At 46.3% G+C, this 19,780-nt stretch overlaps 1 protein-coding gene and 1 pseudogene across 1 annotated transcript; both read right to left on the bottom strand.

The window, feature by feature from the left end:
• Nucleotides 1–7,750: 7,750 nt before the first annotated feature.
• Nucleotides 7,751–9,039, bottom strand: LOC109771159 (receptor-like serine/threonine-protein kinase SD1-8; annotated as a pseudogene).
• A 3,524-nt stretch (nt 9,040–12,563) lies between these two features.
• LOC109771151 (receptor-like serine/threonine-protein kinase SD1-8) lies at nt 12,564–18,671 on the bottom strand. The gene is made up of 7 exons (XM_020329851.4): nt 15,559–18,671; nt 14,791–14,919; nt 14,590–14,687; nt 14,244–14,457; nt 13,914–14,139; nt 13,640–13,772; nt 12,564–13,451 (listed from the first exon to the last, which is right to left on the bottom strand). Exons 1-7 carry the CDS (start codon nt 16,868–16,870, stop codon nt 13,185–13,187), a joined length of 2,379 nt encoding a protein of 792 aa, XP_020185440.1. The 5' UTR covers nt 16,871–18,671; the 3' UTR covers nt 12,564–13,184.
• Nucleotides 18,672–19,780: the final 1,109 nt, after the last annotated feature.

Raw genomic sequence — 19,780 nt, 5'->3', positions numbered from 1 at the left:
ATTATTGGAGTCCAAATGTGGCCCACTTTACACAATACAAACATCTTGTATTTGTTATAATTGGTGAAACTGTAGAAAGAGATGAATTACATGGGCAACAATTCTTGAAATGAATAGAATGACAAAAAATGTCTCAGTCAAACCAGATTAACAAAAGTATCGACTTCTAGATTATCTAGTAGAGTATACTTATTTAGTCTCATCTACCGCATAATTTATTTCCTTTGGTTGACACTTTTCTTCACATTTTTTATATTCAGCATTACCCATTGGCTTGGTTTTTGCAGCCCTCACATCAAGGCCGAATGTACTTAGTGAAACTGTAAACCATACTGAAAAATATATTAAAAAGGTATAATTTATAAAGTTATATATATCTAACCTATCTCCAATAACCCTAACTTATTTTTACATTGTAAGATACCAAAAAATGACAAAATTTGTAGCCCCTCAGAACTCATCAACCAATCTTTCAACAACCTAGCTTGGGAAAAGATATATGAATATTTTATCTACAAAATACTTTTGTGTATTTTTCATATGAAATATAATGTTCACGTGTTAAGAGAATTTAATTGTAAATTTTATCTAGTAGAATGAAAAAATGAAATGAATTAAAAAGTAGAATTTACAAAAAGGGAAGAAACTATAAGTTACTCGTTTTTTTGAAAAAAAATTACACATTACTTGATGGGACAGCCACACCTCTCCTCGCGTGCATGACTTAGCCCATGTGCACGCTATAGGCTAGGACACCTAGAAGTGTATGGTGTTTGTGTTTGAACTGCTGAGGCGTGTTGCGCAAAAGAAAAATAAATAAATAACTCTTTTTTTGCAAGAAAAAATAAAGAACTCCCGAGACGTGTAGAGCCCGATTGGAGCCGCGGTCATGTCAAAGTAGTGTCTCTTTCCTTTTTAAACACAAAGAAAGGCCCCGAAGGACCCAAAATTATATTAGATAAACATGTAGGTACATTTTATGGAAGAACCCATAAAGAAGTGGAAATTGCACCCCGTTCCAAGCACTTTATAAAAAGGACATAGAAAACAAAGTTGAAAAGCAATCTAGTCCTTGTTGTAGGCTTCCGGAGTACATCATCGCCTGGGACAAGACAACTTGAGGCAGAGGAGTGGCTACAACACTGCCATTGAGACGCCAGAGGTAGAATTTAAGACATCAAGTTGAAGCAAGTAAACTGCCTCCCTCTTTGCACGACGGTCGAGAGAAAAGAAAGGAGCCAACAGTGGAGAGCGTAAAAAATATCATCTTATAAAAATAATTATAGCTGCTAACTCATCTCTAATACCCTCTAACTTTAAATTTCCATTTGGGAGATCCCAAGAAGTTGAGACAAACTCTAACATCCCAAAAACCATCACTCAAGCCCGCTATTTTGAGCAGGGAGGATTTTCAGAAATGTTCACATATGAAAAATGTGCATCTACTTCTAAATATGTTCGTATATTTTGGTGTCAATATTTTATAAATTATTATTATATATAAAAAATGTACATATATCTATGAGAAATATGTTAATATTCTGAAATATAATGCTCACATACTAAGAAACTATATTAGTGTATTTCACCCAATAGAGTAGAATAAAAATCCCCCGAAAGGAATAGAGAACAAAGAAAAAGAATGAAAAATTGAAAATGCAAAAAGGAAATAGTTTTTTATAGGATAATAAAAGCAGGAAAAGGTTAAACTACGCGTTTTGCTGGCTAGGATGTCGTCGCACTGCTCGGCCTGGCCCATGTATGGAAACGATGTAGGCCCGCTGCAGAGGAGAGGCTAGGCCAGCCGACAGAGAATAGTGTTGCGGCGCAACTCCGGAGGCGTGTAGCGCCGGGCTTGAGCCGCGGTGACCCGGAGGTCGTGCTGTCTTCATTATTAGTACCATACCGCTTAGCTAGACTAACTTCGGCTAATTTATAAACCGCACGGCAGGGACTCTTAGCAACCACACGGCAGGTGTGGTCAGCTATTAGAAATTGAATTGGTTAAATGATCCGTTGGAGATTATCACATGCACGGCTTCACATTGCCTGCATGGTTGCTGCTAGCTTTCCACACGCCGACATGGCGTGCGTGCTTTTTTATTTCTTCTCCTTTTTCTTTCACAATTCAGTCTTTTTTTTTCTTGGGGCGAATCTATGGAAATTATACACCAATGACAATGCTGCAATGCTAATGGTTACTTGCCCACACAAGATTCACTTTCCTGACTATGCTAATGGTTATGCACCAGTTCAGAGTGCAAAGCTGTTCTCATCCTTTGAACTGGACTCAGTTCTGAATGCTGTGCCCGGCCTAGTGGCCTGCATAAAAATTCACTTTACAGTGTTCAGTCCGCTCTTCACATAAGAAAGTTCCAAAAATTATGTCGTAGTTTGAACAAGTACATATTCAGACAGGAAACACAATGGGGATATCCTATTTTAAAAGTACACAAATTAAAACATCAACTTCAAAACGCAAGTTCCGGCCTGGTAGTAAATTTTAGGCTTATTTTGCTTGCACTGTCACAATGAAGCCGTAAGGAATGATGAGGCATTCAAACTGGAAGGATCCAGCCCCAAATGATCACGAATCATACGCTGCATTTGCCGCAGGATGTGCCAAGCGAGAGATGGTGCTCGGCCCGGGGGTGTCATCTAAGATTAGCTGTACGCTCGGGCCAGATCCCCTGTTGGCTGTGGGTTTACTTGGCGTACGGAGCTGTGAGTCCGTGCTGGTTAGCATTTTCACAACTTCAGACATGTCAGGCCTGTCTTCCTCAGGCGATTGCTGCATGCAGAGAAGGCCAATCTGGATGCACCTCGCTAGTGCTGACAAGAGCTCACCAGGTTCGCCCACTTCTTGATCAAGAAGCTCCTCAATATCACGTCGATTCCACAATTCCCAGGACTGCAAACATATGCTCAGTTATATGGAGTACCGCTCTTTTTTTCTTTTTCTTTTTTGATATGGCTACATTTGGGAACATGCGTTGGGGTTGTCTGGCAAGCAGAACAAAGATTACTCGTTTATTGCTAGTTGCACCCATTTCAGAGGGAAGAAATTGGAGGACGCATCAGGGACTAGTATGGTTTATCATGGGCAGACTTACATGTACAAGGAGATTTGGCATGCTTGTTCTCTTTGTGCCAGTGACTATCTCCAGCAGGACGACTCCGACGCTATATACATCACACTTGTACGTCAGGGCCCCTTCTGATGAATACTCTGGAGCCACATATCCCCTTCATTTAACACAAAATACGGGAGTTAATTGAGTTCATCTTCTCGGGCTCCACTGTGAGCGAGCGAGAGAGAGGCACAGGCGCACAGGCGCACAACCGCATCTCGCTCGGCCGCCGCCGCCGCTCCCCGCCTCCGCCCAGTCGCTCCCCGCTCGCGCTCGGCCACCGCCGCTGGGCTCTCGCGCGTGGCGGCCGCCGCTGGAGCTCCTTCGGTTGCGGCCATCGACCGTCGCGCCTCCCTTGCCGAGGCGCCGTCGAGCCGATCCGGACCAGACGGCCGCCGCCGCTCCGGTCTCCGGAGGATCTGCTCCCGCCTCCCGACGCTCTCCTTTCCTCCGGTCCTTCCCGCTCCACCGCTCCCCGCCCCGGTCGTGGCCTCGTGGGTGAGTTTTTGATGGCGGCCTCCCCTACAGCTCTGAACATATGCTTAATTTTTGTCTGAACAGCAAGCATAGTGCGCTCATGTTTGTCTGAACAACAAGCATAGTGCGCTCGGCGGCCTCCCCTACAGTTCTCTCAAATTGAATCTTGCATATATAGCAAACTGATGCTTGATTGCTTCTGCTCTGAACATATGCTTGCTGAAAATCTTATATAGCAAACTGATGCTTGCTTCTGCTCTGAACATATGCTTGCTGAAAATCATATGTTTGCAAACTGATGTATTTCGGATGCTGCTTTGAAACATATGCTTGTTATTGCTCTGAATCGTATGCTTACAAACTGATGTAGCAAACCGATGCTTTTCTGAAACAAATGTATGTTTGAAAACTGGGACGTGTGCCATTTTTTGTTCTGTTGTCTTGCTGTCTTGCATGTCGGCTTTGAATCCAATCAACTCATTTGCTTCTTATGATGCACTCAAGGTAATGAGACTTGCTGAATTCTATCCCATGGACATATCAAGCACAGATTTGATAAGGCTAGAATTTCAACTTACTACTTTCATTGATGATATGAGACAAGATGATAGGTTTAGAAATGCAAGTAATATTGGTGAGCTCTCTATTATGCTTGTTGCAACAAAGAAGCATGTTCTTTATGATTTGGTCTACTTACTCATCAAATTGATATTGATTTTACCGGTGGCGACGGCGAGTGTTGAAAGAGTATTTTCAGCTATGAATCTAGTGAAAAGTAAGTTGAGGACTACTATGAGTGATGATCGCTTGAATGATTGCTTGGTGACCTTTATTGAACGAGATGTGTTTATGAAAGTAAGTGAAGATGACATAGTTGATGCTTTCATGGCAATGCAAAAACGTAGAGTTACCTAGTGATGTAATTTTCTACTTGTGCTTCTTTTGTGTAAGACTATTCGTATTGTAATTTCGCATATTTGAGATATATTTTGTGAACTAAATTGTTGTGAAATTTGAATTGAGCTATTCATGTTATTATTTTACCATATTTTGTCTGACACTTGGATTAGTAGAATTTTTTTTAGAGTGTGCACACCCTTCATTTCATTGCTGGGTACGCCACTGTGGAGAAGCAGTATCCGTGCGACGCGTCCAGAAAAATCAAAGATGTACGCCGCACCGGAAGTCCACGAAGAAACAACAGACAAAAGTGCAACTGTTGTAACTTGTGTCGAAAGTAATGACACTGGGGATACGTCTTCTAGCACGAGCGTGAGGATGGACGTGGGTATATCGAGTGGATCCCTGTTGATGAGCTCTAGCGCAAGCATGAAGAAGCATGGAGCAGAGATCATGTCGTGGCTCGAAGGCGATGGGCGCGGTAGCGTTCATGCAACCCAGGAACGGGCGCACCAGGCGAGCGCATAACAGGCTCGTCGCCTCGTTACTCAGCCATCAATGTTCGACGCAGTGGTCCAACTGATGGAACACACGTGGGAACCGAGCCAGAAACCGGAGAAGACCCGGCTGGACGTGGTTCAAGTGACCAGCAGCAGGGACGCATCCCACTTGGGCGTGGTCCAAGAAAATGCTGTAGCATTAAGGAAGGACAGGGCTCACGTGGGGATGTGCCTCATGGTTCATACATGGTGGCACCTGAAAGTTTTCCAAGGGGAAAAGATGCAGCAGTAGTATCACTTGGTGGCCAACCAGCAAGCAAGTCTGCTACTCTACATGTCAGCCCAGAAGCAAGCGTCAGTGATGGCTCGCGGTTGCTAGCAGAGTTGTACGTGGAAGAAGATGCCACTTCGGCACCTACATTGCCTCCGAAAGCACTGGAGGAAAGGGCACCATCACCTGCACCAATACATCTACAGCCAGTGTTACACCCATATCCGGAGAATACTCTTCGGACGCTTGACCCGGTAAAGGTGAAAAGGAGTGGGCGACGGTGTCTAGTAAGCCCCGAGGAACCGATGGAATTTGCGGACGCAAATACAAAGAAGTGTTGGCGTCATGCTATGGAAGAAGAGTTGGGGTCGATCCATGACAATAATACATGGGAGCTTGTGGATCTTCCCAACAATGAAAAAGCTATAGAGCTCAAGTGGGAATTCAAGATCAAGAAAGATGTTGAAAGGTGCATGAAGCACAAAGCGAGGTTTGTGGCCAAAGGGTATGTGCAAGAGGAAAGTATGGACTTCGAAGAAGTGTTCGTTCTCATTGTAAAGATGGAGTCGGTGAGATTACTCATCGTTTTCACGGCTCAGAAATCATGGAAAGTACATCACATGGATGTAAAATCCGTGTTTTTGAATGGTGAGATAGAAGGAGATGTGTATGTGAATCAACCACCGAGTTTCATCAAAGAAGGAGAAGAGCACAAGGTACTGAAGTTACACAAAATCTTGTATGGGCTATGGCAAGGACCTCGGGAGTGGAACATCAAACTTGATCGGACATTGATTTCTCTTGGATTTGAGAAAGCTCCACTAAAGCATGCAATGTACAAGAGAGGTGAAGGAAAGGATCGTCTACTAGTTGGCATCTACATCGACGACCTATTAATTACCGGAGCAGATGAAGAGGTGATTGCAAAGTTCAAGCTACAGATGAAAGAGCTATTCAAGATGGATGATCTCGGTCTTTTGAGCTACTACCCCGGGATAGAGGTACATCAAAAGCCGGAGGAGGTCACACTATGCCAGGAGGCATACGTAAGGAAGGTACTTGAAAGGCGTGGCATGAAATATTGCAATCCAATTGACGCTCCAGTGAAACCTCGTCTTGAGCTGAGCAAGAAGTGTAAAACACCCGCGGTTGATGCAATAGAGTGTATTGCAGCTGCCACTTCGGTGTGTCAAGGTGTGTGGCTAGGGAGGCTACACAGTGATCTCATGGATCGAGATCAGAAACAAGTTGTGCTCAATGTTGATAGCAAGTCTGAAAGTTTTCTACGCGAAGATCCAGTGCGGCATGAAAGGAGCAAGCACATTGATACGATGTATCACTACATAAAGGACTGCGTGGAAGAAGGTAGGATGAAGGTCAACTACGTTCGCACCGATGATCAACTGGCGGATATGCTAACCAAGACTTTGGACCGAGAGAAGTTCTTGAAGATGCGAAGAAGGATCGGCGTCGGAGCTGTGACGTGACGACGTCGTGTTTAGGGGGGTGATTGTTGGAGTTAAACACGTCTCCGTCTCCTAGCCGGCTCGGACTAAGACTCAGTCACCTGATAGGTTTACGTATAGGCTAGCTATACTAGTATATATATGTAACCACCCCTTGTAATCTTTGTACCGTGAGTTGAAATAAAACACAAGGCTCGATACGAGCCTTTGGCAAGACTTGGCCAGCCTCCTCGTGTGCGTACGTGTGTGTAGTGCAGGCCGGCCAGATCAATCAGCCGATTGCTGTTTACGTGCGTGTTCGGCGTAGGAGTTCGTGTACAAGTGCAACTCACCGGGCTACGTAGCTAGCTGTGCTAGTTTCGATCGATCCGGACGGATCGAGCCAGCTTGGGGCAGGAACCAAGACTGTGGGCAAGTTCTTCGTCGTCGTTCGTTGTCGGTCGTTTGCGTGTCGTCGGAAAGTACTCAACGTGCTCGGTCTAGGCCAACAACGGATACACCGATAACACTACCAGTTGGTAACATGGACACAGATGGCCCATCTATTATGAACAATAAAATTTTGAAACTTAAAATTACCTTAAATGTTAAACTTTCCTTTGGTATTTGAGCAAAGGCATAAATCTTCTAAAAAAACTAGAAACACCGTATTAGATGTTGGTGGCAAACATATTTTCTAGCTGGCTGCATGGCCTTGGTTCTAAGCTTAGGACACAAATCCTGGTAGGTGTTGTGATGCTACATTGGTCGGTACAGTATGCTCTTTGAACTAGCCACCTTTGCCATCACATGCCTTAATTAATTGAATGTTGACATATCTACGAACTGCAGTTGTATACCTTTGTTTGGTTGAAATCCTAAACTCTAAACTTTCCTATTGGGAATCTAGAATAGTAGATGTTGGAAATGGGTAAGGAGGGGCGTCCATGAGGTGTGCATCTCAGGAACAACAGTAAATTAGCATCACCAGAAATCTTAAAATGCAAACTATACATTGCTAATGATCTAGAAAGCGAAACAATATAACATACCTAATTCTGACTTGGTGGATCTGAGATACAGGATTTGCCCTCCATCTACATACCGGAGATCCATGAGGTCCTCTGTCCAGATGATGCAGCCAGTTCCAGCGCCTCCTCCTTTGAGATCCAACGGCGCATACGCCAGACAAGAACAGTTGGCCGGGCACCTCGCCCTGCACTCCTCCAACGTGATGCTAGCATTCACCGATACATTGTGCGTGTCGGGAAGCTTCACTCCGTCTATCACCACGAAACCGTCCGTGGTACTGGACATTCCATTGCCACAGTCCAGTACCATGTCTCGGCGGCAACCGTTGGAGGTGTCCCTCATCTTCCACTGCACCGGAGATGTCGGGCTGAACCCCCGGACACAGCTGCAGAACGACGTCGATGGAGCATTGGCGTTGCACAGACCGAATGCCCCACACCTGCCATAGTGGTCGCAGATGTCCCTCGGCGCTTGGAAGAAGATCTTCCACGACCGGCTAGTAGACGCGAGAAGGAGGCTTCAGCGGAAACATAGCTGTAGGTTACCTCACTTGGGCTGCTTGTCAACTGGTAAGCAAACTTGTCAGAATACGAGGCCATCTCCGTGACACCGCTGAACCGTAGGCCATTCCATGGTCCCGACCGGTAGATCATTTTGTCACCATCCAAGAGTATGTTTTGTGGCACACCTTCTCCGTCAGTAATGTAGCGAAACTTCCCTGTGGCAGGGTCATTGGCCGAAGCCCACGACGTAAGGTACCACTCTTCCCTGGTCCATAGGTTCTTGCCAATCTTCATGCTGGGAAGCAAGGTGTTTGATGGGTGGTCAAACGACTGCCACATGGTAGCACCATTGGCACTCCCGTCGCTCAGGACTAGGTTGCCTGAATTGAACAGTTGCAGCGTCGTGGAGGCAGCGCCTGTCGTGTTTGAAGACCACACGACCTGGCCGAAGCTATCGAGCAAGAAAAGGCTTCCCGTGTCACTAATCACCAGCGCCCCGCGGGCGTCGGTGAGAGGACGGTCTCTGTTGGCTACCCAACAGATGGCATCCTCAGACACGAAGAACCATATACCGAGGTATCTCTTGGCAAGCACCCCGGGAGGGAAGAACCCCAGGGTGAATGACCCATCAGCCGAAACAAGGGTGTCGCCGTCTGTGATGTTGCGGCCCTTGTCGAGAATGTCAGTCCCACGGTTCGCAGTAGACGCTGTGGAAACAAGGAGGAGGAGAACAAGGATGCCCAGGAGGCTGTGAAGGTGTGGCTGGTTTTTCAACCACATGATGGCTTGATGTTTCTTTTTCTGGGGTTTGAGCTACTTGAACAAGGTACTGTTAGCTACATGAGTTCCGCATATATGTGGCTGCAACTAGTTTCTTCTTTTTTTTTACGAAAAGGCAGGGCCACTGCTTTTCATTGCGAGTAGGAGAAATAAACAGTTACAAAAGCAAGATTAGAGAAGGGGGGAATGAGTTTAGAGATACAACAGAAATACATCAGTCTGGCTCTAGGGGTCGCTCTACAAGAGCCATTGCACGCTTTCGTCCAGCATCTACCCAGTCCTTCGCTTCTAGCTGAATCTTCTGGAACACTTGTGTGGGGCGGCAAGAACTATTTCTAAAGGTTCTATCATTTCTTTCTTTCCAGAGGTTCCACCATACCAGTGCCAAAATTGATCTCCAAGATTTCGCTTTTTCCTTTCCCATGGAAGAATTTGTACGATGCCACCAGCTTACAAGGGAATCATCATCGGTTGCTGCCCAATTAGAGCTCATATTCAGCTTGCAGAGAGTCAGGTGCCATACTTCCTTCGCATAAGGACAAGAAGCAAGTAGGTGGGCAACAGTTTCAGGTTCTTGTAGGCAAAGCACACACTGCGGGTTATGGGGCCATCCTCGCTTAGCAAGGTTGTCCGCCGTTAGACATCGATCTTGCGCAGCTAGCCAAATGAAAACTGCAACTAGTTTCTGAAGGTAGTTGTATTAACTGATTGGCGGTTAAAGGTCAAATATCTGACTTGCTGTAGTCTATTAGATATAGACAAGAGGGAATCCACAGCTACAATTGGGTACCTTTGAGTTTTGGCTACTGCCAAAATAAGCTTCTTACGTAGTATAAGTATATCGAATAACAAGCAGATCTTTCTCTTCAACACGCAAAGTTCTACACCCCTAAACATCTTTCTTATTTTGGATGCCACTGACGGTTGGCCTAATTTGGTGCTTGGATCATCCAAAAGGGCAGCGGCACAATTATACGCTTGTCTTGAGAAGTCAAATATTCACTGGTGCTAGAACATGTCTTTGGTTGGGTGCATGTGGAGTACTGAGGACGGTGCCTCGCAATTTTGTATTCTTAACATCATCCGCTTCTACATTGAGTAGCATTCTTCATAAAGTTAGCATATAGCACCTTCCACAATAAGCAAGGGTGGCAGGAACTTCCAGGTACTAGCTCTTTCACTAATTCATTGGTTTAGCCTATGGTCTGATTAAGAAATAATAATTTTACAGTCAACTTCACAGAGAAAACCTTTCAGCAAAGCTAGCATTGACAGGTTCTTCAGTACACTAAAACACATGATGCTCTTTGAACAGTTCAAACCAATAATTCTTACTAGTTACATACTTACATATGTGTTGCTGTGACCATGTTTGTCTAATAGCTCAAGCATCATGGAAACATCGCTTTAGTGGACCGTACTTTCGATGCAATTCATCTCCAATGACCAATGATTTGCACACGACAATGCCGTCTGACTTTACAGTTTGTTCACACAACACTGGAGATAAAATATAGCATACCGTGCTTGCCAGTGATGGATCAGTGCGTCTGGAATGTGCGGTGGAATCAACGCGGATTCAGTTAACATCTGAACCTGAAGATGCATCCGGAGGTTGGGCTTCTGCACAACGCCGCCGGCAAGTCGGCACGGATGGAGAGTGTGATGGAGGCGCGTTGCGCCGTTGTTCGGCCGCGCGTGCAAGTCGTGGAGACCGGAGAGTAGGAGAGCAACTAGTTGACAAGCGCTCCCAACGATCATTTGGGGGTGGGCTGAGAGTGCGCCACTTGATGCGCTTTCAGCCGCCGCCACGTGTCGCGGTCTGGGCGCTTCCTTTGAACTTTGTTTTTTATTTATTTTTTCACACGCATTCTCGGCTTTCTAAACGGTATTTTTTTTTGGTTTTTTACAGGTCTTCCTTAGCTTTTGGGCAAAAAAAAACATTTTACGTGAAAAAACACGTTTTTTCTTTTTTTTCGCGAGAGTCACGGTTTTGCTTTCGTGAGAGGCACAGCCATGCCTCTCGGAAACGAAAAAAAAAACGTGTTTTCTATTTTTTTCCTTCCGTGAGAGGCACGGTTTTAGTTTCGCGAGAGACACGGTCATGCTTTCGTGAGAGGCACAACTGTGCCTTTTGAAAACGAAAAAAAGTGTTTTCTGTTTTGTTTTTTCCACTAGAGACACGGTTTTGCTTCTACAAGAGGCATGGTTGTGCTTTCGCGAGAGGCACGGCGGTGCATCCCGGAAACAAAAAAAGAAAAACGCGTTTTCTGTTTTTTTTTTCCTTTCGTAAGAGGTATGGTTTTGCTTCCGCGAGAGGCATGGCCGTGCCTCTTTCAGAAAGAAAAAAAAAATGCTTCCAGTTCGGTTTTTTTGTCGGGTATTTTTTGTGAGAAAAATTCTGTCAAAACCTATCAAATGAGATCTAGTTTGGAAGGCCTCGACACGAGAAATCCAATGGTGGAAACGGTTCGAGATTTAGATGCACGGTTTAAGAGATAAATGTTTTGAATAAATGGATGTACAAAAAAGGGAAGACTTTCAGGTGCGCCACTTGTCGCAACCTGAGGAGGTGGGAGTGATCTTTGAAAGGAATACCCCTTAATTAATGATTTCGTGAATTGTGTCGTCGGGTCGATTCTTTAATTGGCCGGCTCTCTCTGTTTGTAAACCGCAGTACCCCAACCTTGATTGAGCCATCTAAGAAAAACCTTGATTGAAGTTTAAAAGAAAAACCTTGATTGAAAGTCCTCCAAAAAGAAGAAAAACCTTGATTGGTGGGGACTTTAACCTTTTCAGGTTTAGTTCAGAAAAAAGCAATGGTAATGTCAACCTCAAGTGGTGTGATATTTTTAATGCCTGGATTGAAATCTAGAGCTAGCAATAGGAGTTTCACTTGGGCTAGCCTTCTAGAGATCAAGATGGGCAATAGGAGTTTCACTTGGGCTAACAACCAATCTGATTTGGTGATGACCACTATTGATAGTCTTTTGCACAACAGATCTAGATAGACTCTTTCCATTAGCATCCCACCAAGCCACGCGAAGACTTCGTAGTGACCACACCCCTATTTTCTGGGATTTTGGCCTTGGAGTTGTTCCTTGTTACTTAGGGAAGATTTTAGAGAGGTGGTAGTCAAAGCTTGGTCTATAAAAGTTTCTCGGAAGAATTCAGCTCATATATGGCAAAAAAAGATGATAAATCTTTGGAAAAACAACAAAGGAAGGATTTGATAACAGATATGAAAGTGACATACTACTTGGTTTGTGTGCCAGTTATTATTCTCGTACCAGAAGTTTCAACAATCTTGTCCTAGTTTGAACAAGAACAAATCCAGACAGGAAAACAAAAGGCGATATCCAGTGTTCTAAGCACAAAAATAAAACATCAACCATAGACTGCAAGTCCCACATTATGGCCTCGTTTGGTTCATAGGATAGGAATGTTATAGGAATAGGAAAATCATAGGAAGTGAAATGACATGCATCAAACGAGGCCGTAATTTTTTTCCAAAATATGAAGGATTGATTCCTATCCTACATAGGAATAGGAATCCATTCCTACAAACCAAAGGGCTTCAAACGAAATTTTCCTTTGCAAATCCTATCCTACAGAATTCCTATGAAATTTCTACAAACCAAAGGAGGCTTACAACTGGTGTGCAAATTATCATTCTTGGAACCAAGTTCCAACAATCATGCCGTAATTCGAAGAACAAAATCCAGAAAGGAAAATAAAGGTGATATCCAGTTTTAAAGTACAACAAAATAAAACATTGATTCCAAAAAACGAAGGCAACATTTGATAAGAGGTATGAAAGTGACATACAAAATACACTCCCCACATAATTATTCTTATTAGAAAATTCAAACAATCCTACCGTAGTTTGAACACTGGAATTGAACACAAAGGCGACGTCCAGTGTTAAAAGTACAAAAGATAAAACACTAATTTCGGATCGCAAGTCTAGGACCGCTAGTAAGTTTTAGGCGTGTTTCTCTCGCACTGACACTGCCTCGTCCTGATAGGCTTAAACACGATGAAGCCGTGACGAAGGATGTGGAACTCAAATTGAAAGGATCCAGTCCCAAATAATCACAAACCATACGCTGTGATTGCTGCAGGAGATGCTGAGCAAGAGATGGTCAGGGGGTGTCATCGATAATTAGTTGTGCAATAGGTCCTGCTCCCCCGTTGGCTGTGGGTTCCATTGGCATATCAAGCTGTGAGTTGGTGCTGGTTAGCATTGCCACAACTTCAGACATTGCAGGCCTCTCCTCAGGCAAATGCTGCACGCAGAGAAGGCCAATCTGGACGCATCTGGCTAGCCTTGTCAAGAGCTCACCTTCAGGTTCAGCCACTTCTGGATCAAGGAGTAGTTCCCTGGGATCACGACTCCACGCTTCCCAGGACTGCAAAATTTTGTTCAGTTATATGGAGTAATACTCATTATTATTCGATATGCCTATGTTTGGAATGTGTGTAACGTGTGTTGTGCATTGTGTGGAAAGTTGAACAAAGATTACTGGTACATAGTTAGTGGCACACTTTTCAGTTGGAAGAAATTAGAGGACGTATGTTTTGTCATGATCAGACTTACATCAGGAAGGAACGTTGCCATGCTTGTTCTCCTTCTCCCTCTGATTATCTCCAGCAAGACGACTCCGAAGCTATATACATCACACTTGTACGTCAGGGCCCTTTCGGACGAATACTCTGGAGCCACATACCCCCTTCATTTAATAAAAAAAACATGGAGTCAATTCATGTCTACTGGACAAAGAGAAACTGGAAAAGGAACAATCATATATGGTCCATGTCCTAGCAGTCTAATTGAATATGAAACATTAGAGACTTGGAAATATCATTCATACGGTGTCAGTACTACTGTCGGATCTGTCTCCTCTTCGATGAACAGCTTCGCAGTGGTAAAGTCTGCTATCTTAGACTTCCACGTGTCGCTGAGAAGTATGTTGCCAGGTTTTAGATCCCTGTGAACGAATCTCATGCCGTGAAGATATTCAACACCAACGGCGACCCCACAAATTATTTCCAGTCTCTGCGCCCAATTCAATGAGGAGCGGGGCCTGTTTTGTTCCCCTGCATTTCCAAATAGGTGTGAGGCCAAAAGCGTGTACCAATAGCTGTGGATTCCATTTCTACATATAATGATAGATTAGCATGGCATGCATTGCAATGAGTACCAAAAATGTAGCGATCCAAACTTTTGTTCTCCATGTACTCATAGACTAGTATCCACTCATTTCCTTCCCGACAATGGTAGAGGAGCTTAGCAAGATTGACATGCGCGAGCGTTGACATCATTTTCACTTCCCTTTTGAAATCTTCCTTGCCTTTATCAGTAAGACGATCCTTTCTCAGCTTCTTCACAGCAAACTCTCTACCGAATAGCCGCCCCTGGTGATTATACAGTGACATGCTACGATGTAGATTCAGCAGATAATGAAGTATATCCCGCAAAAAAGAAAGATATACGAAGTATACAATCTACGACAAAAGCCACTTCATATGTACAATAACAGTTCATACCATGTAGACGTCGCTAAATCCGCCCTTGCCGATGACATTTTCTCCAGAGAAATTTCCTGTGGCCTTTCTTATAATACAAAGGCAAACTGCATGTCCTTCTGGAAATTAATTATACTTGTGAGATCATTTCCTTCCTTCTTCGGAATAGTAAAAGAAAGGAATACGAAAGAGAATAATGTGTTTATACAGTTGAGCTTTTACCTAATAACCATAATATGAGTTGTCCTATGCTGGTGGAAAACCAGAAAGCAAGGAGAACCAGAATGATGATCAAGGCTACAGATACACCTATAATAATCCAAGTAGGAAACAGGGATACAGATGGCCCACCTATTATAAAAAATCAAACATGGAAACTTAAAATTCTGAACCGATAAACTTATCTTATCAAAAGAAACTGGAAAGATGGTAAAATATGTTGCTTCTATCAAAATGGTGAATTCCATTGATGAAGCATTTTTTTACTGTCATCTCTTCTCAGGCCTCATATTCAATTCAATTTCGAGGGTGGTATTTCTGAGCTCAGGGCTCATATACACCCACATGAACAGTAAAATCAAGAAATATTAAATTAAAATAATAAAAACGGCAGCCAGGTGCACGTAGCTTCTGCTTGCGCAGGGTCTAGGGAAGCGTCCGACCGCTTTTTTACTACATTTCTTTAAAATGTTTCAGCAAAAAAAAAATCTCAAAATTTTATACTACAAGCGTGTTGGTGTGTCTTCTAACTGCATGCATCTTTTTGTGAAAAAGGACGTATGGGGTGATCTCGGCAAAAAAACAAAAATTATAATGCTTAAACATGTTCTTTCTTAAAGCATTTCTATTTTCTTTAAATATGTCACTATTTCCCTTGATTTTACTGTTCATGCGGGTGTATAGCTTAGAATTGAATTTCCGGTCAATTTCCTTCCAAGACAAAAAAAACCATGGATGGCAAGAATGCGTAGATGGATAATCTGTACATACCAAATTCTGATTTGGATAACCTCAGATAGAGATCCTGCTTGCTGTCAATGAGACGAAGATCAACGATGGCATCCGTCCACAAGATGCAGCCGCTACGATTGCCGCCGCCTCTGATATCAGCGGCGGCGTAGGCCAAGCACGAGCAGTTGGCATAGCACCTTGCCTTGCACTCCTCCAGCGAAGCGACATCAATGTCTACCGTCGCATTCTGCGTGTCAGGAAGCTTCACTCCAGGCACCACCTTGAAGCGGTCCGTCGTCTTCCCGGCACGACATTCCAGAACCGCATCTCGCTGGCACCCGCCCACATATTGCTTCATCTGCCACGCCGACGTCGATATGGGCCTGAACCCCGGCACACAGCCACAGAACCCCGACAATGCCGCCTCCGGGTCGCAGAGGCCGAACGCCCCGCACTTGCCATAGGCATCGCAGGTGATGTCCCTCGCCCCCCTGCTGAAAAAGGAGATCCACGCCCCTGTGTCGGTGTTCCACACCAGTCGCTCCGCCACGCCGGTGTGGTTCACAACGACGCGAGTCAGCGGTGCGCCAGGCTCGGCGGTGTACCCATATGTTATCTCCGTCGGCCTGGCCGTCAGGCCCGTCACGTGCAGCGGGTACATGTTCATGTACGTCGATGCCTCTGGGACGCCGTTGAAGTAAAGCCCGTTATATGGCCCCGAGCGGTGCGTCTTGACGTTGCCACGCCACAGGATGAGCTCCGGTAACCCCTTGGTTTCCAGCGTGCGGCGGTATTCCCCCGGAGACGGGTCGTCGGCCGATCGCCACGATGTGAGTTGCCACTCTGTTCCGGTCCAGAAGTTCTTGCCCAGCTTCATGCCGGGCAACAAGGTGTCTGACGGGTAGTCGAAGGACTGCCACGGGTAGGCGACACTGCTGCCGTTGCGCAAGACCAGGTTGCCAGAATCGAGAAGCTGAGCCACCGAGGCAGAAGAGCCGCCAGTGAAGTCTGAAGACCAGACTGTGCGGCGGGCACCGTCGAGCAGGACAAGGGTGGCCGCGTCGTTGAACACCAGCATGCCGGACTTGTCGACCAGAGGCTGGTCGCGGTTGGCCACCCAGTACACGGTGTCATTGGACACCGAGAACCATATGCCGAGGTACCTTTTAGTGGACACCCCGGGAGAGAAGAACCCCAGGGTGAAGGAGCCACCGGCCGAGAGGAGCGTGTCGCCATTGGAGTCGGTGAGGTTTTGGCCTTTCTGGAGCTTGTCAGCAGCGGGGGCCTGGATGGGAAGGAGCGAGATGCATGCCAAGAAGAGCAGCAGGAGGAGCTGGCTGGTTGGTCTCATGACAGATGTCCCCTTACACCAGAGAGATGTTGGTCATGGACTGCAGTTGTTTTGTAGCCTGAACTGGCAACACGATACTTTTTTCCTTCCAAAAGCACAAGATAAATTATTGTGGTTCAACATCCAGCTAACGTGGCCGGTACTTGAATTAAGTTTCGAAGAACTTTAATTCAAAAAGAAAAGGAAATTTCGAAGAACTTGCAATGCACTAGATCGAGATCTCAATTATCAGTGTGATGGAATTGGAAGGAGGACAGGGTGATCATACACTTAAGAAATATAATCTCAAGCAAGTGGTGCTAGCTAGACTCATTAGAGTACTAGATCAGCTATTTGATTGTTGCCAACTTGCCATGATGCCATCTACAAGCCGGTGACGCCCGAATTGTCAACGCAATACTTAACATAGAAAACTTTCTGATCAAATATTGCGAGTCGATGTGCCATCTTGTAATGCCGCATCAGTTCTAGTGGATTTGGAAAGGTTCTTTGTCAATCTAAGCATAAGCACAATAATTAATCAGTTCTTGCCAAAATTATGCCTGTGCTGTATATGGACAGCTGTTTTTTCCATTTTCCTTTTTGAGAATCATATGTTAGTGCTATGGCCTATGGATATGCAATTTTGCAAACCTTTGCTGGACCGGGCTTGCTCGTGCCCATGTCCTCCCTCTCAACACAATAAAAGACTACAAGTATAGCAAATAACAAACAGATCTTGAGCACATTCTACACCCCTAAACATTTTTCTTATTTTGGATGCCGCTGACGGTTGGCCTAATTTGGTGCTTGGATCAGCCAAAAGGGCAGCGGCACAATTAATAAATTGTATTGAAGAAGTCAAATATTCACTGGTAACATGCCTTCGGTTGGGTGCATGTGGAGTGAGGACTGTGCCTCGCAGTTTTGAATTCTTAACCTCACCCGCTTCTTACACACAAACACATAATATTGTTTGAACAGTTCAAACCAATAATGTGTATTAGTTCCATATGTTTAACTGTGAAGTTTGTTTAATATAGCTCAAGCATCTAACAACTCGGGTCATGGAACAGCACTTAGTGAACCGTGTTCTTGATGTAATTCATCTTCAATGATTTGCAAGCGACAATGTCATCTGACTTTACAGTTTTTTCGCGACATCGGGGATAAAATATGAACATACCGTGTTCGCCAGTGGTGGGTCGCCGTGTCTGGAATGTGCGGCGGAATCAAGGCGGATTCAGTTCACGTCTGAACCTGAAGATGCATCCGGAGATTGGGCTTGGTGCGGTGAGGTGCTGGCACTACCTGCCACCACCAGCGAGGCCAGGCGTACCCCGTTGGCACAGCGGGATGCCATCGGAAAGCGATTTCCCGGGAATGGCCCGCCAGTTGGTCGCCGCGGGGGATTGGGGGCAGCAGAGGAGGCCCGCGTGAGGCCGCCGCGCTGCCCCTCAGATCCCGTCGACGACGACGCGCGGTCGCTGGAGGGACAGGGAACTCGTGCGCTTCGACGAGTATGGCGACGGTGGGGACGTCCGCGCGCAGGTGGCCGATGGCCCATCGCCGCCACCGCTGGTCGACCATGGCAAATCCTCCCTTCCTGCTCCCTCCCTCGCGAAGCGAAGTCACGCGAGAACCAGGGGAGAAGCACATATAGCTGTCTGATGGTGGGCACTGGGCAGTGGGCGGTGGCCGTTGCTCATATTGCTGACCGCCGCCGGCGAGTGGGTACTGATAGAGTGTGTCGTTCCTGTGGGTTGTGCCGTGCGTACGAGCGGAGAGAACGGAGTCGGGGAAGAAGCGGGCTGCGGGCTGCGGGCGGAGCGCGGCAGAATGGGCTTTCGGTGGACCGAGTCCAGCACATGTCCTTTCTTTTAATAGAATGCCCATGTCCTAATGAACGTGTTACCTGAGAAAAACAAATAGTGTCAAGATGTACGCGCCAATTTTTTGTTTGCAATGTTTTGACATTTTGAAATGTTATGTACCGGTTGCAGGGGCATATGCTCCCATGTGCCAAAGTGAATTTCCGCAAAATATATTGCTTAGAGCATCTCCAGCCGTTCAGCCCCCCAAGACGTCGAAAAAGAGCGGCCTGAGGGCGAACCGGCGCTAGATTGGCCCCTGGGGGCGACTTACCTCCCAGCCACGCCCCTAGGCGCCCCCCCCCCCCCCCCCCCCAGCCGCGGCAAATTCAAACGTAGTCTCATTCCCGCTCACAAAATAGAAGCCACAAATCCGGCGATCAAGTGACCACAAGTTCGGCGATCGAATGAAAAGTTCGGCGATCGAATGAAAAGTTCGGCGTACAAAAAGCAGAAAGGACGCGCATGCGCATCAGACAGCGAGGTCGGCCTCCGGCGTCGGCGGAGTCGGCGTGCGCGGGCTTGGCGGGGTCTCCGTGCTGGGCGGCGTCGGCGTGGCTTCTGTGCTGCGGGGTGTCTCGGCGGCATCATTGCTCGGGCTTGGCGGCGGCGTCGGCGTGCGCGTCGGCACGGGCGGCATCGTTGAGGGAAGCTGGTTCAGGATGAGGCCACGTTCCACCAAGTACCACGCCTTGATCGCCTCGTCGTTGCTCTGGAGCATGTCCGCCCCGCCCAGCAGGAAAGCCAGGTCAGTGTTTCTCTTCTTCGCGGCGACGTTGGTCCGGAGTAGGTCGAGCTTGACGGCGCTGCTCGACATCAACGCCGACCACCGCGCCTCGGTCTTCTCTTCACGAAGGACGGCTCGGGCCTGTGCGTCGACGAGGCAGTGCTTGATGGACTCCTGCACTCGAGCGGTGGCCGCGTCGGCGTGTTTTCCCTTCTTGGCACCTTTGTTGCCGTCCGGCCGCCCTTCTGACGCGCCCGGAGTCGGCGCGTCCGGCTTGTAGGTCTCCTTGGCCTTGTCGAGGGTGCGCCGGACCTCCGCCCACTTCTCGCACAT

This window comes from Aegilops tauschii, chromosome 2, assembly GCF_002575655.3.
Source record: "Aegilops tauschii subsp. strangulata cultivar AL8/78 chromosome 2, Aet v6.0, whole genome shotgun sequence".
NCBI lineage: Eukaryota > Viridiplantae > Streptophyta > Magnoliopsida > Poales > Poaceae > Aegilops > Aegilops tauschii.
Note: the sequence above shows the minus strand (reverse complement) of the source record. Positions and strands in the feature narration are given on the sequence as shown.

Excerpts from the sequence above, each read along its gene's own strand:
- LOC109771151 (XM_020329851.4), bottom strand. The coding sequence starts at position 16,870 with ATGAGACCAACCAGCCAGCTCCTCCTGCTGCTCTTCTTGGCATGCATC. Across the intron at positions 14,688-14,790 it reads ACTCATATTATGGTTATTAG|AAGGACATGCAGTTTGCCTT; the intron begins GTAAAAGCTCAA and ends ATTAATTTCCAG. Across the intron at positions 13,452-13,639 it reads TGGCAACGTTCCTTCCTGAT|TCCTGGGAAGCGTGGAGTCG; the intron begins GTAAGTCTGATC and ends AAAATTTTGCAG.